The sequence below is a fragment of the Penicilliopsis zonata genome, assembly GCF_001890105.1.
Source record: "Penicilliopsis zonata CBS 506.65 unplaced genomic scaffold ASPZOscaffold_25, whole genome shotgun sequence".
Lineage (NCBI taxonomy): Eukaryota > Fungi > Ascomycota > Eurotiomycetes > Eurotiales > Aspergillaceae > Penicilliopsis > Penicilliopsis zonata.
Window position 1 is genome coordinate 273,062 of NW_019208931.1, and position 22,779 is coordinate 295,840.

Below are 22,779 nucleotides of genomic sequence, written 5' to 3' on the forward strand. Positions count from 1 at the left end.
CTACTAGCTTTAGATAGACTGATAGATAATAAGGAAATTTAATATAGCAGTAGTCAAGAGATTGATTCAACCCTTTCAGTCTTTTGTCACTGCTTGTCCAGTTCTTTGTTCTCTCGCACTGTTCTGGTGGGCGGGGGAAGGAGGAGGTTTCGGAATCGAATAGTTGGCCTCATCTGAGAGCTTCTCCGCACCGCAGCCACCCGGTTCCGACAGCGCTGTCTTTCCTCTTTCTCCCCGCTGTGCGCCTTCATTCCTTTTCCTGTTGCTCCAATTGGGCTTTTTGCGACCTAGTCACTTCCTTTGTCGTCCCCTTGATGCATTGATCTGGCGTGTCGATCCGATTCGCGATGAATGGGTTCGCAGCCCACGGCCTCAACGAGGATGCGTTTGGGGAGAAGACAGCGGGCAGCGAAGAAGGAGGCTTGAGGACCTTTGATGCATTCCGTATGAATTAGTTTCTCTCCGAGTCATTTACCCTCACACGCCTGCTCACCTGCTGATGATCTTGCTTTTTGAATGAATAGCCAAAACGAAAGCCTCGTACACGGCCCCGTCCAGCCGCGGCGGGCAATGGACCGTCATCGTCTTGGCCATCTGCACGTTTCTGTCGTTCACGGAGATCCGGACCTGGATGCAGGGCACGGAGATGCATCATTTCAGCGTGGAGAAAGGGGTGTCGCATGAGCTGCAGCTGAATCTCGACATGGTGGTGGACATGCCCTGCGACACGCTGCGCGTGAACATCCAGGACGCGGCGGGCGACCGCATCCTTGCCGGAGAGATGCTCACCAAGGAGGACACGAGCTGGAAGCTGTGGATGGACAAGCGCAACACGGACACCTACGGCGGCTCGCACGAGTACCAGAAGCTGAACCAGGAGGATTCCGGCCGTCTCGCGGCGCAGGAGGAGGATGCCCACGCCCACCATGTCATGGGCGAGGTGCGGCGGAACCCTCGCAGGAAGTTCCCCAAGTCGCCCAAGCTGCGTCGCGGAGAGAAGAAGGACTCGTGCCGCATCTACGGCAGTCTGGAGGGGAACAAGGTCCAGGGCGACTTTCACATCACGGCCCGGGGGCATGGATATGCGGAATTGGGAGCGCATCTAGACCACCAGGGTGAGACCTACTTTTCACACTGTTTTCATTTTCATTCAACTGACTAGGATAGCATTCAACTTCTCGCATATGATCACCGAACTTTCCTTTGGCCCGCACTATCCCTCGCTCTTGAACCCACTGGACAAGACCATCGCCTCAACGGAAGACCACTACTACAAGTTTCAGTACTTCCTCTCCGTCGTGCCGACCATCTACTCCAAGGGTCAAGGCGCCCTGGACACGTACTCGGCCGCGCCGCCCTCAGCGCAGACCAACCGGAACAAGAACATCGTCTTCACCAACCAGTACGCCGCGACGACCCAGTCCGGCGCCCTGCCGGAGAACCCTTTCTACGTGCCGGGCATCTACTTCAAGTACAACATCGAGCCCATCCTGCTGCTCGTCAGTGAGGAGCGTGGCAGTCTCCTCGCCCTGTTGATCCGACTGATCAACACCGCCTCCGGCGTCCTCGTCACAGGCGGTTGGGTGTACCAGTTCAGCGGATGGGTTGGAGGAATCCTCGGCCGCCGACGCCGCGCAAAGCAGGAGGGAGTACTCAATGGGCGGCCTTATTCGGACGATTGATTATTCTTCTCTTTTCTTTGGCATTTTGCATTCGGCATTCGGCATTTTGGCAGCATAAAGCACTGTGTATGTAAAATCTTGGTTATCATTCTACTTACTTACTCTTCCACAAAAAATCATGACTCCTGTAGATAGAAAACCGTAGGAAATTGTACAAAGCTACAGTAAATAATAAAGGAAGAAATAGTAGCTGGTGAATGGTATGTATGGTATAGAACTAGACTTCGAAAATCTCCCCCATGGCGACACCCGCGCCCTCCGCCCCAGCCCGACTATCGACCAGATCCAACCGCCAACCATTCCAATCTTTCAGCTTGCGCTTGACCTCACGCACCCACTCGACGCGCTTGCGCGCCTCTTCCTCGGCCTGCGCGCGCGCAAACTCCGCCTCGTCGAACTCGTCGTCCAGGTTCTCCTCGGCCAGGAGCTCGAGACTGCCACGCGTGGCGGGCGGGTGCTGTTGCTGGTTCGAGTGTGCGCGTGCACGGTTCGTCCCCGTAAAGGCCGCTAGGCCGCTGGACAGGACGTCCGAAAAGGATGAATGTTGCTGCTGATGCTGCTGGTTTTGGTGGTAGAATGGGTTGTTCTGGGCCATGCTGCGGCGACGGGAGTGGTCGGGCGCTCCGCCGACGAGATCGACGTCGTCAAAGGCGCTCGACGGGTCTCCGGGGGGTGTGAAGCCCTCTGGATGGGTGGCTTCCAGCTCCTGGCGCCTTTCGCGCCACACACCGCGGCGCAGATCGAAGACCTCGCCCTCCAGTTCACGGACCCGGCGTTCGAGTCGGGCCCGCTCCTCATCCTCGAGTTCGTCGAGCGCTTCGTCTTCGGCACCGATAGCGTCGCGCTTCTTGTGCCGTTCGCGCTCTTCGCGCAGCCGGAGATTCTCGTTCTCGATGCTTGCCAGTTTCTTGCGTAGCACTGCCGCCTCTTTCTCTGTCTTCTCGCTCTCCCGTAGCCGGGCCTGGTGTCGTGCTTCCGATTCCTTGTGAAGGTTGCCCAGGGCCTGGAGTTTCTTGTCCAGCGCGTCGATCTTCTTTTCCCCCTCCGATTTCTGTTGGTTTAGCTCCTCGATCTCCCGCTGCAGCGTCTTGATCAGCGTTTCGGTCGAGGTCTTGTCCACTCCCTCCTTCATCGCCTTCTCCGCGGCCCGGGTCAGCGAGTGCTTCGTGTCTGCGAGTTCCCGCTGGGTCTTCTCTAGAGACGTCTCGCTTCGAGAGAGCTTGTCTTCCAGAGCACTGATCTGGGCCTCGTGGGCGTTACTCGAAGACGACTGTGATGTAAGCTGTGCCCGGAGGTTCGAGATCTCAAGCTCCATAGCCTCGATGGTTGCCGACTTGGATTCCAGCTGCTGGACCAGATCCGACGGCGGCGATTCAGATGCTCCCAATGACGCCACCGCTACACTGGCTGTGCTACGATGCGATCTAGTCGAAAGATGGGAGTTCTGGCGTTGCAGAGATGCGATCTCGGCTTTCTACAGACATGTTAGAGAATTCGATAACAAACCATAGTAAAAAAAAAAAAAAAAAACAGATAACCATGTGCCTACTCACCAATGCATTGACTTCTGTAGCCTTCTGTTCCGCTCTCTCCAGCTTCTCCTTCAGCTCCGCAACATCCACACTCGCCTCCCTCAGATCCTCGAGCTGGTCCTCCGTCTTCCGCCAGCGACCATTGACGTCCTCCAGTTCCTTGTCGAGACGCTTGTTCTCCTTCTCCAGCTCCTCGATCCGCATCACCTGCTTGCGGAAGACTTCATGCACCGTCTCCCCGTCGGCGTTCAAGGGCGGTAGTGACGGGGACTTGATCAAGGCAGAAGACGGCGACACACTACTGCTACCGTGCGAGATGGACGCTTTCCGGAACGACGACGACCGCATCTTCGACTGGATCGATAGTGATGGCTGCCGGCCATGTCCTCCTGCTCGTGGGGTATCCAGCTTCAGGGACTCAAGGTCCCCCTCTAGATCGGGCGAGATGGGAGCCTCGGGCATGGGTTCCAGGGGTGCCTCTTGTTCCGACTCTTTCTCGACTGTTTCAGTCCCATCTTTGCCTTCTTCTTGTTGTTCTTCTTCTTCTTCTTCCTTATCTTCCTCTCCCACTGCTGGTGGTACTGGTGGCGGTGCTGCTACTGGTGCTGTTGCATCTTCTCCTTGTTCTTCGGCTTGCACTTGCGCTGAATCCGGTTCACAAGTCGAGGCCGTCACTGATTCAGGTTCAAGCTCAGCTTGGGTCTCAGTCGCTGGCGTTTCCGCAGGCGGCTCCTCTCCCGGCGTCGCCGGTGTCTCTTTCGTTCCATCGGTGTCCTTGGGTGACTCGGTCGCAGCGGTCTTCTTCGCCTTTTTCTTCTGTTTCTGCAGCTGTGCCACCTATTACGCCCGACAAACTCTCGTTTAGCTGGTGACAAAACCGGACGGATTCATTCCATTCAAAACAACGCGATAGGAGATAATAACTCACCCGCTTCTTGGCAGCAGCCAGCTTCTCCGCCTTGATGCGCTCTTCTTCGTCAGCCATTGTCGTGTGCGAGAGGGGAGAAACCAACGGCTGTGTCGTTTGTTGCTGGTGTCCCTCCGAGGAAGGTCGAGGACAGCTTTCCGCTGCTGTGCACGGACCACGTGGTGTTACTCCCGCAAACAACAGACGTCACTCTATCTGGCTTTATCTATGTAACTACTTGACTCTAGCCTATAGATTGAGTCTGATGGGATAGTCTGAAGATTACTGGATAAAGGTTTGTATACACCGATGAGGTCTCGTTTCTTTTGCGAATAAAACTATGGAAATAAGAGTCAGAAGAGCATCCTGTCCTTGCTATCCCATTGATAAGGACAGCTCGTCTACGACGGTATGAAAGCTGTATATTATTAATATATTGAGTCAAGAGGCGATTTTTAAGGAGAAGCTGGAGCTCTAGATATGTTGGCTAAGAATGGATATTTCATGGTGTATTATATATCAGGAGTTGCTTCTTGATACTTTGTAATAAACTTCTATATAAATTATACGCGCCAGGCTTCAGACAGGCTTCAGACTAAAGAACCGAGCTCAAAGACGGACAGCTGGCCAGGAAGACGAACTTTATGGATGGGAAGTTGTAGATTTTTCCCGAACAGGTGGTGAATAAGTACGAGCTCCCGTACGAGGACACATCTTCAAGAGAATCAAAGTAGCCGGTGCTCTTTGGGATAGCCGTACGTCTCATATGGAGGCCCTTTTCCAATCCCAGCAGGTCAAGCGGGATATTCATAGGTTCTGGGGCCCAGTAGATGGTAGGAATCCCCATGGTTCAGTTGCAAGATGGAAGGAGTATACCTAAAGAGCTTTGAGCCTTCAATAGATCGGTTGTGATGTTGCATAGGGGTGTTCAAAAGTACTTATTCGACCCTACAGAGTCAATAAATAGCAGCATAAGTACCCCTAGGTGCTCCGGAACTAGTTAGTCAACTGTGAGTTATTATTCATACAACTTCCTACTCGTCTCTAGGTGGAAATACTGAGAGACCATGGCAATCTCTCCATCCCGCCTAGAGGCACAGAGAATCCCAGTTTAGATCTGTGGACGTGGGGATAGAGTGATGGGGAGTCCGTGATATAAATGGATGGGGGCTATTTCCGCGCTCTAGATAGAACCATCGGACGGATCGTCCGAACTCCGTTCCAGAGCGAGCCATGAGCCGTAGAGGTCAAGACGGCGCCTTCCACGACCATCCTGCATAATCACGTCGTATCCGCAGTAAAAGGGGGTTCATGAGTCAGTCGTTGAGGTGGCCTTCCGGGATCTTCGAACCTTGATACAGAAGAAAGAAGTGATTCCCCTTCCCCAGAAAGTTCATGTCTTATTTTCCCAGGCTTCACGCTATGCTAGAACCTTGTCATATAGAGTCCCAGATATGCCGGAATGGCGGGCATCTTCTCTCTCGGCCTTGAGGGTATTGCGCTAAATCCTCGACTATGCCGTCCGGGTAAACCTCGGACAAATCCTGGGGATTTCCCAACCTACTTCTCAATACAGAAATCCGGGGTCCGGGGTCTGGAGACTGGAGAGCGGAGACAAAGGGCGTAGCTCCACTGGATCAAACAGGCTCCCCCCATGTGTAGATTGTGAGTGGAGTGGTTGAAGAAGGTAGACGTAGCATTGCGCAGGTTGAGATATAGGCCCGGATGAACAGACTGGTTGCCTTGATTCTTCCGTTCGTGGCTGGTCCATAGTTAGTAGTTAGTTAACTACCAGTTAGTTAGTCCTTAGATAGTCGTTATTTAACTCGTTCGTAGCTTGTAGTTAGTATAAGAACTTGCCCGAACTCCTGTGGCTTTTTGTTCATTTTGATATTCTCTCCCTTGTTGCTTTCTCTTCTAGCCCCTCTCGACGCTTGAAGTACAGGACTCGTCAGCCATGAGTGGTGCTTCCTCTCCCAAGGCAGGGTCTCTATCGCCCTGGCGCGATCTTAACTCGGTCCTCGCTATCGTCACTGTCTTCGGCTCCATGGGCGCAGCCGGGTATGGGTTTGATCTGGGCTGGTGGTCGGGCGTGCTGAGTACATCGCAGTTTGCTCGTGCATATGGGAAGTACGACGCGGTGACGGGCGCGTACGCCATGAGCTCGGTACAGGAATCGATCGGTTCCGGGACAGCGACAGCGGCAGTGATCGCGGGGTTGTTCGTGGGTACGCCGATCAACGAGCGGCTAGGCCGACGGATGACGATGTTAATCCAGGCGTTGACCGTGGTTGTCGGCGTGATCATCGAGGCTACCAGTGGGAACCGATACGTCCAGCTGATTGTCGGCCGCATGGTCGTCTATTTCGGGGGCGGGCTGGCGGCCAACGTCGTGCCCGTCTACCAGGCTGAGTGCGCGCCGCCGCATCTGCGCGGCCTCATGTCGGCGGGATACAACATCTTCCTCATGTGGGGTGGGTTCCTGGCCTGTCTGATCGTTTTCCTGTGCCGGTCGCTGGAAAACGAGTGGGCCTTCCGTACCGTCATTGTGTGCCAGCTGCTCATGCCCGCGATGATGGCCTGTGGCCTGTTCCTGCTGCCCGAGTCGCCGCGCTGGCTGATCCGCCAAGGTCGGCTGGACGAGGCGCGCGCCGTTGTCCGCACGTTGCGCAGGGGCGTCGTCGACGAGGACGCCGAGGTCTTGCAGCTGCAGGCACAGCTGGAGGAGGAGAAGACCCTGCACGCAGCCAGCTCCTACCTCGACTGCTTCCGGGGCACGAACCTGCGGCGCACGATTATCTGTATTGGCCCGCAGGCGCTGCAGCAGGCACAGGGGATTTCATTTATATCCAACTACCTCGGCACTTTCATGGAGCAGTTAGGGTTCGACAGTGTGCTTCTCATCCTGGTCATCATCTATGCTGCCGGCTGCGTCTCGAACATTATCAGTCTGTACACCAACGACCGGCTCGGGCGACGGCCAACCCTGCTTGTCTCGGCAGGCGTACAGGCGATCTGTATGCTCTCCATCGGTGGTCTGGCGACGCACGGCACGGCAAATATCTCGCTGAGCATGCAACACGCCGCCATTGCTTTGCTGGTGATCTGGTTCTTCAGCTTCCAAGGCACCTGGGGTCCGCTCGCCTGGGTCATCTGCTCCGAAGCCCCCACCGCGCAGCTCCGCGAGAAGACCGTGTCTGTCGGCGCGCTGGGCTCGTATGCCTCCGGACTGGTCATCACTTTTGTCAACCCTTACGTCCAGGATGCCATTGGCGGCAACGTCGCCTTCATCTACGGCTCCTTCTCCGTCGTCGCCGTCGTCTTTGTCTTCTTTGTTGTGCCGGAGCTCAAGAATCGCTCGCTCGAGGAGCTTGACGAGATGTTCCACGCCAAACTACCCACCAGAAAGTTCCGGACGTACCAGACTCACGGCCTGTTAGCCAACTCAAAACTCATCGACGGCCCAGAGACGAAAGACAGCACCGAGGTAGTTCGTGTGAAAGAGCTGGAAATGGTTAGCAACCTGGTCTAAATCAAATGGAATGAATCGCAGCTCCGACACACTATCCATGACCATGTACAGTTCCCTCTTTCCAACGGTCTTTCCTATCTTAACGACTTCCTCCCCTCATCTCAGGCTTCTTCCTATCTCATCGTATTCTCTGCATCATTCTGTCTGCAGGAGGCTTCTTATCCGGCGTCTGACCGATGAAAACGCCTCTCTCTGTTTTGACCTTCTGATGGAGATCTGTATTTGCTCCTCCCTGGCTGCTTTTCGTCGTCGACGTGAGGCTTTCACTGTGAGCTGTAAGTTGAATGAAAAGAAGGAAAATTAGGTAGTTGCGTAGGTTCCTAAGGCATCTACTTAAAACCACCTCTACTTACCCCTTCTAGCCTAGCTTCTCTGGCCTTATATCTGCTTATTTTCACTTTTCTCTTACTCGTTGTCCCTCTTGATACCCATATACGGAGTACAACTAAATACGATACGAGGTGGCTACTTGTAGAGACAGCTTGTTCAATGCCATTGACTAGCCAGCAGAAAAGATCGTCCTCTTGAAGTGATCCCTGCTGGCTGAGCCATCTACAGTGAAAGCTGAATAGTGTCATAGTCATGACTCAACGTCATCGCGTGGTTCCACGCATCTAGGAATTCCAAGACAGCCAGTGAAATCAAAAAGTTGTATGTTCATTATAGACTACATCGTCAAGATAAGATGTCCATGACATCTCCAACGCCGCAACCGAGAACCGGGATATACGGGCGTCATTCGTAAGTGCAAAAACAGAGCACATAGCACAGAGCACACGGCACGCATGTGGAAAGACGAAAGAAGAAGAAAAAAAAAAAGGATATCAGACTGGGAACAAGTCGAGACAAGAGACATCAGGCGAACGGGCGAATACCGCTCTCACCGGTCACGAAACGCCCACCCGCCGCTGAAAAATGCATCAATCAGACAACCAACGCCACCATGGACTAAACGTCCATTGTAGTCAACAATCAACAGAAGTTGAAAAAAAAAAGTATTAGGAAAATCCAGTAAGCAACGGGGAAAGAATCGAAGCGGGGAAAAAAGAGGAAGAAAAAGGAAAATAAAAGAATAGAATAAAACAAGAAACGAAATGAGATGAAAAGAAGAGGTCTTTCGAAGTGGGATAAAAAAAAAAGGTCTTAGACCTCCATTGAGTCGGCAATCTCCTCGCTCATTGCACGGACAGTGCCTTTACTCACGGATCGCGAGCGGAACTCCTCGTCACTGAGCAGGTAGTGGTCTGAATCTTCGATCATTCGGGGCATCGACGACTCCGGCTCCTCGTCGCTTTCGCTGTCCTGCCGGATGAGATTGGACCGCTCGCCAAGCCAGTAGCGAGCGCGTTTGCCCGAGCTCAGGTCGGGTGTCAGGTAGCCCTCCTCGTAGGTCCGCTTGCCGGTCGGCGTGGCCATCCGGTCGGGCGGCGTATGGCTCAGGATGGGGATGGCGCGGAGATATAGGTAACAGACGCGTTTCCGCAGCCGGTTGAAGAAGAAGTAGTGCAGGCTCCAGATCGCGCCGTCGTCCGCGTCGGACGGATCCTCCTCGGGCGAGTACGAGTAGATCGAGCACTCGTTCAGCTCCATCTGCTGATCCACCAGGCGCCACATCCTCGGGCCCCAGGTTGCCGAGGCGCTCGAATTGTATGATCCGGACACTGTCACCGGGGAGGGCGGCGTCACGTCGATCCGCTCGCGGGGCCGCAGGTTGAATAGCGTCGTGTCGATGTTGTTCATCACTTTCTTCAAGTTCCTCTCACGGTGGAAGTCCGACGGCCGCAAGACATGCGAGAAATCATAATCTGAATGACTCGCATTCAGGGTCGCGATCAGGTAGGCAAATGTCCGTCGACTCGAGTGGTCGCTCAGGGGGCCAAAAGGACTCGACCGAGACAGGTTCAGCGACGCGGCGGCATCGGTCGCGTTCGGCGGCGACAACGAGGCAGAGAGACGCAGCACAGACTCGTACTGGGATTCCAGCGACTGCTCGATGTTCTTGTACAGTTTGCGATCGGCGCGAGCCGCCTTGGTCGTGTAGAGATCACACCCTCCAACAATATGGCAGTCTGCCGTGTCGAAATTGAGCGACGTCGTGACATCTTCGAACTCCGGAATAGGAAGAAACTAAGAGAGAGACCAGCGTAAGCACACAACAAGTTCAGACGACGAAAAAGACGGTGAAGCATTTCTATGCTCAAATCTCACTTTCATCTTGGACAGAGTCGTAGAAGATAAGCGGGATCATACGATAAGCGGTGTGCAGCAGAGTCGCGAGATGGGAGGTAGAAACACGAGGCGTAGTAGGCGACGTCTTCCAAAAGAATTTCTTGTCTGGAAAAAATCCGCCCACGGTTATGCTGGGGTGTAGTGAATGTCGGTCAGGTTGGCTCGTTGTCACTAGGGTGAGGTGGCAGCCGATCGGCGATAAGGAGCCCAGGGCCAGCCAACGACTACACAAAGGAGACTGGTGGATAAAGAAATGAGACAAAAAGCCGGCACCGTTCCTGGCGATCAAGCGGGTGCTAGACAGAATGAAAAGACGATGAGGATGGGATGTCAATAGATGAAAGGAAGGGGAGATACGCAGGTGTAGTGATGACGGCGATCCGGCAACGGCGATGATGGGGGGGCCTCGCCCAGGCGCTGCGCGTTGCGACTCGGGTCACGTGGTTTTCCGCGACCGGCCAGTGAGATGCCGCGGTGACTTCACGGGTCGGGAGACGATCAGCCCTCTGGGCAGAGAGACGATCTCCAGAGAGTTCCAATAATTCTTTGGCTTCCCATCCACAGTATCAGGTTCCAAGGCGCGTAGAGGAGCGCGGAATCGGGAAAGGAAAGAGAACAGTGGTGTGCACTGCTGTGTCCTGAACAGTCAACGTGGTATTAATTAGTCGTACCGGATGGAACCCGGTGCTCTCTCCACCAAAAAAAAAAAGAAGAACAGTAATAGCAGAATAAAAAGAGAAAACGCCCTATGTGCTTCCAAACTCCGTGAACCACAATTGCCCCATATCTGACACGAGAAACAGAAAACGGATGATCCCGCCGAGAAACGCTTGCCGACCAGTCGGCTACATGATCTTCGTGACCACATCCTCATCCACCTGCAGGGGTTAGCAAGCCGTGGTCGTTCTCCATCCGCTGGTCCACCATGCCACTCACCTCCATATCTTCCAAGCTGTCCTGTTGGCTGATGACCCGAAGGACATTCTTCTTGCTGCTCTCCTGCATCTCCCCGGCCAGGAGGAGCTCGTCGAGGATGAAGTATGCCTTTTGGAAGTTGAAGATGATGTCCAGTTCACACACGTTGCCATAGTATTTATCCATCTGCTCCACGTAGCGGTGGACGACCTCCAGGGTGATCAACTCGTTATCCGTCGAGGCGCAGCCGGCGATGAAGAAGAGGGAGGCATAGCGTCGGTAAACAACCTTGGAGTCTATTTGGTCAGCGTCGAAATCATAGCGACCCCTCTCCGCGGAGAGGGGGTTAATTGACTGTCGTTTACCTTTGTATTCTAGGAAGTTGCACATGCGTGTCCGGCGGGACAGAACCAGCTGCGTCACATCTTTGATAATCTTAGCCTTCTCCTTGGGAGAAAGCGTCGTGAACCATTTTGCCAGGCGCTGCAAGGGAAGAAAAGAAAAAAAACACAGAGAAAAAATGTCAGTCTTGTGTAGTTCCACTTGGGCGGAATATCGATCTGGGTGGGCCACGAGGAACGTACCACTTTGCCCTGCCGCGACAGTAAAATCAAGTAGCTAGACCAGTCAGTCACGGTATTCCTTGCATGGGGTAGGCCACGGCATTCTCACTTGATAGCCATGCTGGGTAAAGGTGAGCAATGTCGAGAGCGGAGGAGGGGGAATGGGATCAGGGTGTTGTGGTGTCAAGAGGCCACCAACAATCTTTTGGCTGGAGATGCTTGAGAAATTGCCCGGGCCGCGCGAGGGGCTTCCCCTGCCCCACCACTGCTACCTTTACCTTAAGACTTCAAAGCTCAAGCACGTTCACCTTTGACAGAGCCGTTGAAATATTGAGTTGTGATGGAATTAACCCTTCTGACACCTCTGTCTCTCGGTGGCTGTCGTGACTGAGCATGACTCGGGTAGCACAGACGCTGCTGACTATCCCTGGTTCTGGGAGTGGAAGATCGTAACTGTCATCCAGATTTGATGGTTTTTTTTCTTACGAGAGCTGGTGAGATCTTGTTGACAATGCCAGGGCTTTATGAACCTCGATCCAAAGATCTGATTTTGTGTCTTGTGTGCTCAAGTCATTCTAATGGTGAAGACAAGCTTGCAAGTGTCCACCAATGTTCCCACCACCCGATGGAATTTGACGGCAATCTCTCCGCCTGATCAACGGTTTAATTCCTGTATTCTTCACGGTTTATTGGGAGAGGTTCAACTAAATGACCTGTCTAGACACGAGGAAGAAAAAGACATGATTGGAGGCCTAAATATGATGGTGGCACGCGCCTTGCGTCTTGCATTCATCGCCAGATTATTGATCGCTAGAGCTTATATATCACCAGGATTTGGTCTTGGAAGGTTTATTGACACTATGACTTCATTAGAAAATCTTCAATACAGAGTACACCATGTTTGCACTCAAAAGGCTCTTCTACGGGTTCCCGGAGCCCTCCCCCCGGATCCGCACCAAACCTCTGCAGGTGATTTGCGTAGGACTGCCTAGATCTGCGACTGAGGCTCTCAGTTGTGGCCTTCAGAAACTCGGGCTGGAAACGTATCATGGCTGGGACCTGGTGTTTGAGCAAGACGGCGCCCAGATCCAACATTGCTGGAATCTGCTAAGACGAAAATACGACGGTGCCCCCGACGGCGACGTTCACATCACCAGCAGTGAATTCGATGTCCTGATCGGGCACAGTGAGGCAGTTATCGACACGGTCTCTTCTTTCTTCGCGGTGGAGCTCATCGAAGCCTACCCGGACGCCAAGGTGATTCTCAACACCCGCCGAGACCTCGACAAGTGGCATCAGAGCATCACCAAGGCACATGTGCGTCGGGGGTACCATTCCTGGGTTCTCTGGGTCCTGCATATCTTCTGCGCGGATGTCCACTGGCTCTGGGAAATATACTTCAAGTACGGGTTTCCCCCATTTTTCCGTAGCATCAATGGAAGCGCCAAGGATGGCATTGAGCGCAATGGTAAATGGGTCTATCGTGACCACTGCAATACCATTCGTGGAATGGTCTCCAAGGACCGATTGCTGGAGTGGACAGTCGAGGATGGCTGGGAGCCCATTTGCAGTGTATGTCTTTCCCTTTCCCTATCTTTTGCCCCCCCTTTTTCCCCCTAAAGCTCATCTGTTGAACAGTTTCTGGATCGACCGGTGCCCGACGAACCTTTCCCCAGAGCCAATGACTTTTCCGCTTTCCAGAAAACGCTGGAGAGGTACAGTAAAGACCGGATGCTGAGATGTCTGCGCAATGTTCTTTTGATCGCGACCTCGGCGGGAGTGTTAACCGCATCGATTGTGTCTGGAGTAAAGAGGAGAGGAATTCCGCGATTCTGACTAGTTTGATGAGAAGATATCAACTATTGTGTTTAATATGGCGAAGACTCTCCTTACTACTCGCATTAAAACAGGCTATGGTTATGACTTCTGCATACCAATAGCAGCTGGCTAGAATTAACTCTATTGGCTCTATTATGCTTATTCTACTGCATACTATTCCTGAATGTCATTGGATTTACTAGCTCATGAATAATCAGTCTACCCAATCGACTCCCACCCATCACCGCATGCAGCAGTCCCTCCCCAGCGGTCACTGACGGCATCTGCGTTTCATGTCGGATACGCGCGGAACGAACGCTGTGGTGAGAAGCCTCGAGGGTAACGCTGGCGCTTCCTGGGCAACCGCTGAACAGGCCAGGCTGCTAGATTCGTTGAAGAAGGCGCGTAGGAGTTCTTACTTAATTAATTTCTTATATATATATATATACCTAGACGGTTTACAGTATGTCTACCCAGGTAATCGTCAGTGTTTTAAGCTCCTTATATCATCGTTGGTGACCGGATTCCTGAAGAGCTACCGATGACGTAGCCGATTTCGGGCACATATCGTCATCTGTCGTCCGACCATTCCGCACATAAAGCATCCCTTGATCCAGACCCTGCCTGCGGATCCTGTCGATTCTGCACACGATCCACGCGCTTCACACGTTGTCTGGGCTTACACGAGCTTTGCAGTATCGAATACTTACAGATTCATCATGTCTCGAGGAGTTCAGTTGGGCCTGCGTGCCTGGGAGGTACGTTGTCTCCAAGAGGGATCCCTAGATTCTCGGGTTCTCTGTAGGACTGACAGAATAGTTCCTATGGACTCTTCTCATCATGGCTCTCGTCGGGAATATGATTGCCAGCGCCTTTTCTGGAAACCCGGCGACGGTCAACTACGCCATGTTCGTCTCGGCGTTTGGGCTGCTCTCGCTGCTCTACCTCGTCCCTGCCTCGTGGAACCCGGACTGGGCCATCCACCCGATCATCCTGATCGCTCTTGACGCTCTCAATACGATCTTCTTCTTCACCGCTGCCGTCGCTCTGGCCGCCAAGCTGGGCGCCCATAGCTGCAACAACAGCGTACTTCCCCTTCACTTCTCTTTTCCTGAAATCGTTTCTCCTTACTAATGGCGATAGACGTACACCACCACAAATGAAATTACCAACGGTGCCCATAACACACACAAGCGTTGCCGTGAAGCGCAGGCCTCGACGGCTTTCCTCTGGTTCGCTTGGGCCGGGTTTACCGCCTCGCTCATCCTGTCCATCTTCGCCAGCCGCTCCACGGGCGTCAACCTGCGAGGTGGTCGCAGACGTCCCAACATGGCTCAGGTTTAGATAACCTGGCAAACTAGGTACTGACTCAGTACTTGATGATCAGTGATTTTAAAACCACATCTGAGCTATTGAGCTGGACCTGCAGAACCTGGATGAATGCTTCTCATTAGGTAAACTACCTAATGTCTCAATGTATGAGTTATGTTATGGTTGTAGGCGTTTATTGGAGTGCCTGGATGGATGTATGGCATGTATTATGACCAAAAAGGGGTGGGGGCAGTCTTGGTTGGAGTAATGATTGTTTATCTTATACTTGTCGGTTGGTGGATATGATTAGGAATATACTAATAGTGGAGAAGTATGATAATTAATTATAGTTTATTCTATTCTTATCTCTATGGCTTAAAAGCACTTTGCACCGATCCATACCTAGCAGATGTTAGTAGACATAGGTAAAAGAGAGGGTGTATATTGCTCACCCCTGACGACACTGGCTCCCGAGTGCCACACTCCCACTCCGCATATAACAGATCTTTGCCTCCTGACAGAAAGAGTCGGTACAGTTGGGACTCAAGACGCTCCGTTTGCCCTGCAGGGTATTCTGCAGGGAGACAAGGTTGGCATCCCGCTCCATGGCCTCGGTGACGCGGTGCCAGAAGGTGGCGTTGAGGGGATCGGCGTGTGACCAGGAAGCCGCATGTCCGTACGTGTCTCGTGTGGAATATTCGATCTGAAAGGTCGGGCCTGTGGAGGCGGTGGCATTCGGTAGGAAGACATGATCATCATACTCCGACACATTGCTGAAAAACGTGTAGGCATTGTAGATCTGGAAATCGCCCGTGTCGACCTCGTACAGACGGAAGCCGCTGTTCAGGTTCGTCAGCGGGGTGACGCTGGGGCCGATCCATGCGGTGGCCAGGGCGTGGGCGTCGTCCCGCACGGTCCCGTTGTGCGAGTAGTAGAGTAGGATGTGGTCTTCGTGCGTGTGGCCCCAGAGGATGTTGGCGATGACGTGCGGAGCGTACCGGGCTACGATCTGGTAGAAGAGGTTTGTCGGGTTGGGCAGCGGGTTGGTCCCGTCCCAACCGCTGAGGACGTGGCCGATGATCCAGACGCGTTCGCCGGCGTCTTCGGCGCTCTGCAGCTCGGAGATCATCCAGGAGAAGACGCCCGAGTTGTCTGCGTCGGTCGAGTTGATGAAGTTGAAGATGTTCCCTTTGTACCAGAGGTCTGTCCATGAGAACCAAGTTTGCAAATAGAATAGAAGAGAACATAAGAGAGGAGAGGGGAAAAAAAAAAAAGAATACCTGTGTTGAATGCAATGATTCGTAGGCCGTAGTGAGTTTTGACAGAGTACCCGCCGTAATGCGTACGGGCCTGTCTCGCAGCGTCGGGACTGATCCATCCTTCATGCAGCCACAAGCCCGCGACGTGGTCGTAGTTCCAGCTCTGCTGCTGACCCAACGGGCCCGGCATGTTATGCGGAGAGTCCAGGTTCTCCGGGCTGGTGTCGTGGTTGCCCAGCGCCGCAAACACCGGGCCCGTGAGGAAGTGCTTGAACATGCCATAGACGCTGGTCTCGGCGTACATGGTGTACGCCTGTGACAGCTCGGACTGCGGGTCATGCGACACCAAGTCGCCCGTGTACACCGTCCAGGCCAGCGACTCCTCGTCGTCGCCCTTTCCGGTCCCCGTCAGCGGGCCGACGGCCTGCAAAGCCGCGAGACCCAGGTCGTAGGGAGTATCGCATTGGAACCCGCCGTAGGCGTTCGCCGGGAGAAGTGGCTCCCCCGGCGACGCCCGGTTGAAGTTGTTGGTGCGGCAGCACAGGCCCGACGAGCAGTTGGCCTCGGCTCCCACGGCGTACCGTGCATCCAGGTGCAGATCGGACATGTGTAGCACTTTCACCCGCTTGCCGCTGGGCGGGGGCACCGTCGCATTCGCGGGTTTCGGCTTGGGAAATAGCTTTGTCGTGTCCAGCGGCTGTGTCGTCGGTTCCGCACAGAACGACTTGCTGATCGACCAGCACATGTACTGCCCGTCGAGCCCCTGGACGTCTGCATACGCCAGCACCTGCGTCCAGGCGGCGCCGAACGTCGACGCGGCAAAGTCCTCTTCACACGTCGCATTGGAATGCAGCGCGTACTGCTTGCACAGCGAAACGAGAGTCTCGGGAACAAGCTCCGGGGCATACAGCGCTGCCGGCTTGGCCGCAGCGAGCGCGTTCATACATCTCGCACAGCTGCTCTCCGTGGCGTTGGTCTCGACAATGATCCGGGTGACATTAGCCACGACGGCGTCGACAAGACTCCGCTTCTGACTCGCCGACAGATTCGCAACCGGCGGTGGGAACAGCACCGGGTCATCGACGTTCTCCTCGGGAATGGTCTCGGGATCGGTCAGGTTGTGAGGGAACGTGTAATTCAGCACCGGGTCATATATCACCGGCTGTGGTTCCTGGGTTGGTTGGGCCGGAGAATAGTAATACGAGCTGTCTACACAGTTATTATCAAAGACACCAGGGGGGGGGGGATGATAAGTGAATAAAAAAAGAAAAAGACGTACGAAAAAGCACTGGTTGGAAACCCCGCGTCAGCCACATACGAGGACACACCAGGCAGAGCTGACGCGCCCACCAGAGTCGTGGAAAGCGAGCCAAAACTCGCCAGAACAGCCTGGATCACCATGTTTAGCACTTGTGAGAAGGAATTGACCGAGCGAGATGGCCTCACCGGGTCGTGAGGAGGACAGGAGGCAGTCGATGAAGCTGTTTACACCGTAGGGGTTTGTTGACCTGCATGGATGCCTTGGATGCCAGGCAGGAATATCAGGCAGGACACAGCACGTGGGTTGATGGCTCGCTGTGGTCAATGGATTGTGTTAATAGAATTTTTGTCTGATTTACCTTATAAATCATAAATTGAAGAGGGTTTAATATATGAGTGTACAGTGACACATTGTCGAATGATGGACAGTACAGTACTACCAAGTCCACAAGCCTAGATATGCAGGTTAGTAGATAGTGAGTGAGTGAAGACGAATACATTGTTTAAAATCCAGAAATTAATTAAACCATCTAGTTCTGCTAATACAGGTATTATTGAATTCTTTATAGTGGATGCCTGCGAGTAGATAAATACTCTGTATAGGCAAGGCACTAAAGCATCCTTCATCTAACAGGAAGATGCTTAAAAATATTATAAAGCATACATTGAGAGTTCAAGATGTCTAAAGAAATGTCATCTGTTCGCGGTGGACAGTCATGGCGTCATACGTTGCAGTCTGCAGACCACAACGAGATGCGAGGTTATACTTCTCAATATATAGAGATATAAGGTAGATACGTAGATATATGCATTGTCTTTGAATCCGTTTATTTTCAAAGTTCTATACTTCGTATTCAAACGAGTGTTGAAAAATGCCTGTTCTTCCATCATTGGAGAATTCCTCCTTCGACGCGGACATCCGCGACCGGCATCTCATCTACGACTATGCAGCGCACGACGCGGCGGGGAACCCAGAGAAATGGCGGTACGAAATGTGGTTCTTCAACGAGGATCGCATCGTGTACGCCATTCACGGCGGGCCGATGGCCGGGCGCCGTAACTTCCAGACGGCCACGTACCAGTGCGTCCGGCCCGGCGAGCTGTGGCAGTGCAGCTGGCTCGAGGAGACGGGCACCATCTGCTCGATGGTGTACGATATCCCTAACGGGCGGATCAGCACCTTGATTGGCTTCTCCAAGGGCCACTGGGAGAATGCAGAGATGGCACACGGCGACAAGCGCAACCCGGCCGATTTCGAGCGGTGGCGAGGGTTGGCGAAACTCGGTGTCCAAACCGACCGGCATATGCTCAGCGAGCAGGCGGAAATCCTGCAGGATTTCCGGGGACCGGGGGATTTGAAACCCATTGATATGAGTTGGCCGACTTTGTAGCGGCCTTGGTCCTGTGGATGTATCTGGTCCGCCAGATTAATCATCGATGTATTTTTATCGTGATGATGCTAGACTGCTCAGTTAGAATGAGCAATGCCACGGAGCTTTGCAGTAGCACGGAGTATCAGGGTTCCGTGCGAGTCGCGGCGTTGGATCAGGGGTCGATTATTTGTTGGAAATGAAAAGTCCTGTCTGGCCGGAAAATGCTAAAAATCCATGAGCCGTTTGTTTTTGAACTTGTCGATAGCAACTTCTGAATGGTTTAACCGCCGCCAAAGCCTGCGGGCGCCGGATGGCCGCCTCTCCCCGATGGGGCTTTCAGACAGACCAACTCGATCTGGATATCGCTTTCTGTGATTTCGGGCTGGTCACCGAAGCTGGGACACCGGCTGATGAAGGCCACGGCAACCTGCTGTGCCTGCTGACTGGCTGTCATGTTGCTCAGAAACCAAGTCTTCCAGGGGGTGATGCTGCTTCCAGGCGTCTCGACGGTGACGGCTTGATCGGTGACGGTTTCCTGGGCAAATGCTGAAGAGTCAGTAAAACACTCAACACACCATAGAGCAAAAAAAAAAATAATAATAAAGTGAACGTGGAAGGCATACAATTGGCGGGGATGGCCTGGACCTGGAACATCGAATGGGGACATCCAGCGACCGGCGAGGATGAAGAGAGGAACTGGTCCAGCACAGTCGACAGAGGGTTCTGGTAGTATTGTCCCGAGGTGAAGAGGGTGAACATATTAGCCTGGATGGCCGCCTTAAGGTTGCTCGAGCACTCAGGTCCCCACACGCCATCACAGCCATTGTTCGGTCCCCAGGGCTGCCCTGTCAAGTTGCCGACGCGTAGGGCGACCTCGGAGGTACGGTTGGCATCGATGGCCGAGGGGGCGAGGTAGTTGGAAGAATATCGGAGCCAGTAGCTGGCTTTGGTCATGGGCACGCCGTTGCTCTGGGAGGTCGCGTCGAAGCCATAGTAGAAGGTCACCGGGTCTGGGAAGAGCGGCTCAAAACCCACCGAGACGGCGGTCTGAGCGAGAGGATCGATACAAGTGGCATCCCAGAAAGAACAGATCTGAGCCGACACGCCCGTCACAATGGGAGCGAGAAAGACAGCGAGCAGCAGCCTGAGCAGAGAGCGACCGACCGATCGTCCCCGGGCGGACATGGTCGGCAATGTCCGTCCTCTGCTAGCAACACGGCGAGGAAACGGATCAAAAGGTGAACACGAAGGCAGCCGGTAGCATAGTACTTCAATGGATTTATCCTTATAGAGAAAAAAAGAGCGTTGAGAAAAAAAAAAAGACGACGACGGGAAGTATGCGGTATAATAACGTAGTGAGGGTGTGGACAAGGACGAGGTGAGGAGACAAAAAGAAATGGGGGGCCGGATCCCAAGGACGGCTGAAGGTGGATTCCAGGGACTTTTAAGCAACCCCCCGCAGGGTCTAGCGCAGTTGGCAACCCAGGGGCCTCGCCCGTGTGTTTGTGTTTCTGGTTTTTCGCAAGGTTGGCCCAGGCGGGTTAGCTCCGACTATATAGGAGTACGGAGTTCGGAGTACGGAGTACGGTACGAGTACAAATATGTAGTATATTGTCTGAATGGAAAATTAAATTAGATGAGTAGATATTAGTAGTCTTACCTATTATACTGGCAAAGGTATACTCCATAACTAGGGTATGTACTTAATTGAAAACAACCCGAACGGCTTTTGATCTGTTCGCCGTGCCAGGGTCAAACAGGCATTTTTACTGGGTCTTGGTGGGTTCTCAATCGCGTGTCTGATTGGCTGCAAGTCGCGTCCAACCGTGGTCAGGATGTGCGCTCGGCCCAATTGGGCAAATTCAGGGTCCTACCATGGATGGCCTGAAGGAGTTAGTCCGACACCACGGCTAGACCTATTCGGGTGCTCTATGCCAAATCCATCGCCTGTGATGTCAGTTTACAGCACTAGTTGGTAGCAAGTGGACTACCTAGTACTTATAATTAGTTGGCAGGTACCTATCTGGAAAAAGAGTCGGGTCAATTAATTACTGCAAGACAGATATATTAGCTATTTGTAATAAAAAAAGAAGGAAAATAAATGACTCTGTCCTTGTTTGGAATTTGTGTCTTAGAATATCGAGGTCCCTAGCCGTAAAACCAGACACGGAAGCCGTCCGATTCTTATCCGCCACTGTTCGGTTGGACCCTGAAGGGGGGGGGGGATTCTAGCTCATTTTACTTATCGTTCGGTTGCCGGTATGAGCCTAGCACAAATGTACAGAGTAGTATCAAATTGCTCTCCGTACTCCTTTGTGTAGCGTTCAATGATCATGTGGATGAAGATACGAGGTTCCGAGCTGACCGATAGATACCTGATACTTATCCTCTAGGCCATCGTCGTATCTGCACCAAGCTACAGGATCACTGTGCAACCAGTAGGCAGCAAGGCCTAGCAGTAAATATTTATCATCATATTTATCATTTGTACAGAGTAAAAAGATTCAGAAAGAACCCCTAAACCACCGACAGTCACTGAAATTTAGGTAAAATAAGATGCTGACGGCGATCAGGAGGAAACAGAAAGCGGAATAGCCTCGTGGAACGCGAGCTCTAGCAAGTGCCATATGCGGTTAGGCCAGTCTGAGTGGTGACTCTCGCTGTCAATGCCTGACGATCCTTGTATTGCGAGTACGATCCTCATTATACCTAGGCATTCCTAGTGTTTACTATTAGGCGGAATCTCTATCCCCTTGGCAATCAGCCTAGCCTCCATCACATCAGCCCGTGTCTTCAGAATGGCCATAATCTCCTGAATCCCCCTCATCAAACGATTTATCCTCTCCTTCTCACGCCGTACATTCTCGTTGCTGATGGCACCCACCTTCTGTAGAGTCCGTACCTCTGCGTATTCACTCGGAGTCAGTCCGGAGAGCGGATCAAGTTTCGCCTGTTTCTCTGCCGTGAGCACCCTTCTCACGGCTTTGACGAGGGGTAACAGCTCCGGCAGATTGTAAGTCAACCATGCCGCGTGCTCCGGTGTAGCTCCCTGGTGGTTCCATGTGATATCCATCGCTTCGGCGCGCTGGGTGAATGTCTTGAGACTGTGGGCTCCATTCGGGATCGCCGCGCGGTTCTTCTCCCAGTCAAAGGGTGGAGGGGTATATGGCGGGTTTGTCTGTTTTGTTGGTGTAGTCGCAGTAGCGTGAGAAGAGAGACTATTGTATCCCCTCCACATCTCGTACATTTCTAGTTCCATGGGTTTCATCTGTGACATGGCGATCGTCTCGGCATCACGGCGTGGAGAGCAGAACTGGAATCCCGTTCGCTGCGCGATGTTCTCTCCATTTTCGATGGCGGTAGCGATAGCGACCATCTTGGAAGCAGTAGTTTCAAGGTCGTCCGTGCGTGAGAGAAGAGGGAGAATGTTGTCTTCTTCTCTCTTTCTCTTATTTCTTTTCTCTTCCATGACGACGAGAGTGGTGGTTGATAGAGTGGAACTGGGGTGGATGGAGTGGAGGAATAAAATTACTGCGCAGGGGTATCAAAGAAGAATTTCATATGCAAGTGAATGAAAAAGTACTACATGGCTGCGACAATCAATCACTAATAGTAGAAATACGACCACGAGTATGATATACTGAGACTTTAATCTGGAGTGTTGTTGGAATCCTCAGTATAAAAGGGTATTATTAGTCTTTAATTCTATTATACTATACCTCTAATTAAAAAGCTATCAAAATGCTCAAGCTATTCCCCTCTATTAAGATGAAATATCAAAAGTAGACATGGTTATCCCTGTATATATGATTAGACCATTATTAGAGAGTCTGGCATATGGTGGAGACCAATCGACCAAATATGAGCCCACACTTGATGGTATCTCTACTGATATTTATGTCAAGGCGTGGCTATTGACAAGATGTTCAATACATTCCAATCACTACCTAGGTATACTACTGCTATCTACTCTACATGTCTGTTTCTACTCCTGCCACTACTGTTAAGGTACCTCTATAAACAACCACTAACTATAGGTACTTGAGAATTCTGCTAATATATTTTGTTGGCCTAGCAGGCCTGGAAAAGGGAAGAGATGGCTGATGGTTGCTATTACTGCTACGGCTCGGACGCGAAGCAGGTGGTTATGCGGTACAGCCGCGCCAAATAAGGCGACGCTAAGCCTAATCAGGCACACACCTCTGACACACCCCCCATTGCCGAGCACCTATCTAGACTAGCTAACCTCTTATTTAATATTAATTAAAGTATGTAACAGTAGAAAAAAAAAAAAAAGGGAGAATTATTTACTTATTAATTATTAATTATTCCTTATCTAATTTATTCCTAATGTGGGTTAGCATTGCCACTTTCTAAAGATTAACTAGTTCTTTAAAT

At 52.4% G+C, this 22,779-nt stretch overlaps 11 protein-coding genes across 11 annotated transcripts; 5 read left to right on the plus strand and 6 right to left on the minus strand.

Annotated features, from left to right (window-relative positions):
• Nucleotides 1–127: 127 nt before the first annotated feature.
• On the plus strand, nucleotides 128–1,682 carry ASPZODRAFT_104636 (hypothetical protein; the record flags this gene model as incomplete). The annotated part of the gene is made up of 3 exons (XM_022720866.1): nucleotides 128–444; nucleotides 525–1,115; nucleotides 1,168–1,682. The coding sequence occupies exons 1-3, from the start codon at nucleotides 348–350 to the stop codon at nucleotides 1,680–1,682; spliced, it is 1,203 nt and encodes a 400-aa protein (XP_022577387.1). The 5' UTR covers nucleotides 128–347.
• Nucleotides 1,683–1,899: 217 nt separating this feature from the next.
• ASPZODRAFT_20158 (hypothetical protein) lies at nucleotides 1,900–4,199 on the minus strand (the record flags this gene model as incomplete). Its single annotated transcript, XM_022727539.1, has 3 exons — nucleotides 1,900–3,156; nucleotides 3,236–4,051; nucleotides 4,143–4,199. 3 exons carry the CDS (start codon nucleotides 4,197–4,199, stop codon nucleotides 1,900–1,902), a joined length of 2,130 nt encoding a protein of 709 aa, XP_022577388.1.
• A 1,603-nt stretch (nucleotides 4,200–5,802) lies between these two features.
• Nucleotides 5,803–7,957, plus strand: ASPZODRAFT_162068 (hypothetical protein; the record flags this gene model as incomplete). Its single annotated transcript, XM_022726556.1, has 2 exons — nucleotides 5,803–7,608; nucleotides 7,913–7,957. The coding sequence occupies exons 1-2, from the start codon at nucleotides 6,079–6,081 to the stop codon at nucleotides 7,955–7,957; spliced, it is 1,575 nt and encodes a 524-aa protein (XP_022577389.1). The 5' UTR covers nucleotides 5,803–6,078.
• Nucleotides 7,958–8,796: 839 nt separating this feature from the next.
• Nucleotides 8,797–9,867, minus strand: ASPZODRAFT_20160 (hypothetical protein; the record flags this gene model as incomplete). The annotated part of the gene is made up of 2 exons (XM_022727540.1): nucleotides 8,797–9,780; nucleotides 9,862–9,867. The coding sequence occupies 2 exons, from the start codon at nucleotides 9,865–9,867 to the stop codon at nucleotides 8,797–8,799; spliced, it is 990 nt and encodes a 329-aa protein (XP_022577390.1).
• A 430-nt stretch (nucleotides 9,868–10,297) lies between these two features.
• On the minus strand, nucleotides 10,298–11,654 carry ASPZODRAFT_1280340 (hypothetical protein). The gene is made up of 5 exons (XM_022721906.1): nucleotides 11,470–11,654; nucleotides 11,382–11,415; nucleotides 11,163–11,280; nucleotides 10,819–11,093; nucleotides 10,298–10,760 (listed from the first exon to the last, which is right to left on the minus strand). Exons 1-5 carry the CDS (start codon nucleotides 11,478–11,480, stop codon nucleotides 10,728–10,730), a joined length of 471 nt encoding a protein of 156 aa, XP_022577391.1. The 5' UTR covers nucleotides 11,481–11,654; the 3' UTR covers nucleotides 10,298–10,727.
• A 432-nt stretch (nucleotides 11,655–12,086) lies between these two features.
• ASPZODRAFT_137025 (hypothetical protein) lies at nucleotides 12,087–13,312 on the plus strand. The gene is made up of 2 exons (XM_022724192.1): nucleotides 12,087–12,932; nucleotides 12,999–13,312. The coding sequence occupies exons 1-2, from the start codon at nucleotides 12,258–12,260 to the stop codon at nucleotides 13,194–13,196; spliced, it is 873 nt and encodes a 290-aa protein (XP_022577392.1). The 5' UTR covers nucleotides 12,087–12,257; the 3' UTR covers nucleotides 13,197–13,312.
• Nucleotides 13,313–13,919: 607 nt separating this feature from the next.
• On the plus strand, nucleotides 13,920–14,740 carry ASPZODRAFT_137026 (hypothetical protein). Its single transcript, XM_022724193.1, has 3 exons — nucleotides 13,920–13,936; nucleotides 13,998–14,264; nucleotides 14,322–14,740. Exons 2-3 carry the CDS (start codon nucleotides 14,019–14,021, stop codon nucleotides 14,520–14,522), a joined length of 447 nt encoding a protein of 148 aa, XP_022577393.1. The 5' UTR covers nucleotides 13,920–13,936; nucleotides 13,998–14,018; the 3' UTR covers nucleotides 14,523–14,740.
• A 117-nt stretch (nucleotides 14,741–14,857) lies between these two features.
• Nucleotides 14,858–17,149, minus strand: ASPZODRAFT_20164 (hypothetical protein; the record flags this gene model as incomplete). The annotated part of the gene is made up of 4 exons (XM_022727541.1): nucleotides 14,858–14,891; nucleotides 14,942–15,692; nucleotides 15,770–16,953; nucleotides 17,028–17,149. The coding sequence occupies 4 exons, from the start codon at nucleotides 17,147–17,149 to the stop codon at nucleotides 14,858–14,860; spliced, it is 2,091 nt and encodes a 696-aa protein (XP_022577394.1).
• A 545-nt stretch (nucleotides 17,150–17,694) lies between these two features.
• On the plus strand, nucleotides 17,695–18,653 carry ASPZODRAFT_1281497 (hypothetical protein). The gene is made up of 2 exons (XM_022721941.1): nucleotides 17,695–18,474; nucleotides 18,541–18,653. The coding sequence occupies exon 1, from the start codon at nucleotides 17,881–17,883 to the stop codon at nucleotides 18,397–18,399; it is 519 nt and encodes a 172-aa protein (XP_022577395.1). The 5' UTR covers nucleotides 17,695–17,880; the 3' UTR covers nucleotides 18,400–18,474; nucleotides 18,541–18,653.
• An 8-nt stretch (nucleotides 18,654–18,661) lies between these two features.
• ASPZODRAFT_147049 (hypothetical protein) lies at nucleotides 18,662–19,566 on the minus strand (the record flags this gene model as incomplete). Its single annotated transcript, XM_022725222.1, has 2 exons — nucleotides 18,662–18,927; nucleotides 19,005–19,566. The coding sequence occupies 2 exons, from the start codon at nucleotides 19,564–19,566 to the stop codon at nucleotides 18,662–18,664; spliced, it is 828 nt and encodes a 275-aa protein (XP_022577396.1).
• A 1,302-nt stretch (nucleotides 19,567–20,868) lies between these two features.
• On the minus strand, nucleotides 20,869–22,068 carry ASPZODRAFT_137029 (hypothetical protein). Its single transcript, XM_022724194.1, has one exon. The coding sequence runs from the start codon at nucleotides 21,848–21,850 to the stop codon at nucleotides 21,101–21,103; it is 750 nt and encodes a 249-aa protein (XP_022577397.1). The 5' UTR covers nucleotides 21,851–22,068; the 3' UTR covers nucleotides 20,869–21,100.
• Between the last annotated feature and the right edge of the window lie 711 nt (nucleotides 22,069–22,779).

Excerpts from the sequence above, each read along its gene's own strand:
- ASPZODRAFT_1281497 (XM_022721941.1), top strand. The coding sequence starts at position 17,881 with ATGCCTGTTCTTCCATCATTGGAGAATTCCTCCTTCGACGCGGACATC.
- ASPZODRAFT_137026 (XM_022724193.1), top strand. The coding sequence starts at position 14,019 with ATGGCTCTCGTCGGGAATATGATTGCCAGCGCCTTTTCTGGAAACCCG. Across the intron at positions 14,265-14,321 it reads CCCATAGCTGCAACAACAGC|ACGTACACCACCACAAATGA; the intron begins GTACTTCCCCTT and ends TAATGGCGATAG.
- ASPZODRAFT_1280340 (XM_022721906.1), bottom strand. Across the intron at positions 11,281-11,381 it reads TGTCGCGGCAGGGCAAAGTG|CGCCTGGCAAAATGGTTCAC; the intron begins GTACGTTCCTCG and ends CTTCCCTTGCAG. Across the intron at positions 11,094-11,162 it reads CAACTTCCTAGAATACAAAG|ACTCCAAGGTTGTTTACCGA; the intron begins GTAAACGACAGT and ends CTGACCAAATAG.
- ASPZODRAFT_137025 (XM_022724192.1), top strand. The coding sequence starts at position 12,258 with ATGTTTGCACTCAAAAGGCTCTTCTACGGGTTCCCGGAGCCCTCCCCC. Across the intron at positions 12,933-12,998 it reads GCTGGGAGCCCATTTGCAGT|TTTCTGGATCGACCGGTGCC; the intron begins GTATGTCTTTCC and ends TCTGTTGAACAG.
- ASPZODRAFT_137029 (XM_022724194.1), bottom strand. The coding sequence starts at position 21,850 with ATGGAAGAGAAAAGAAATAAGAGAAAGAGAGAAGAAGACAACATTCTC.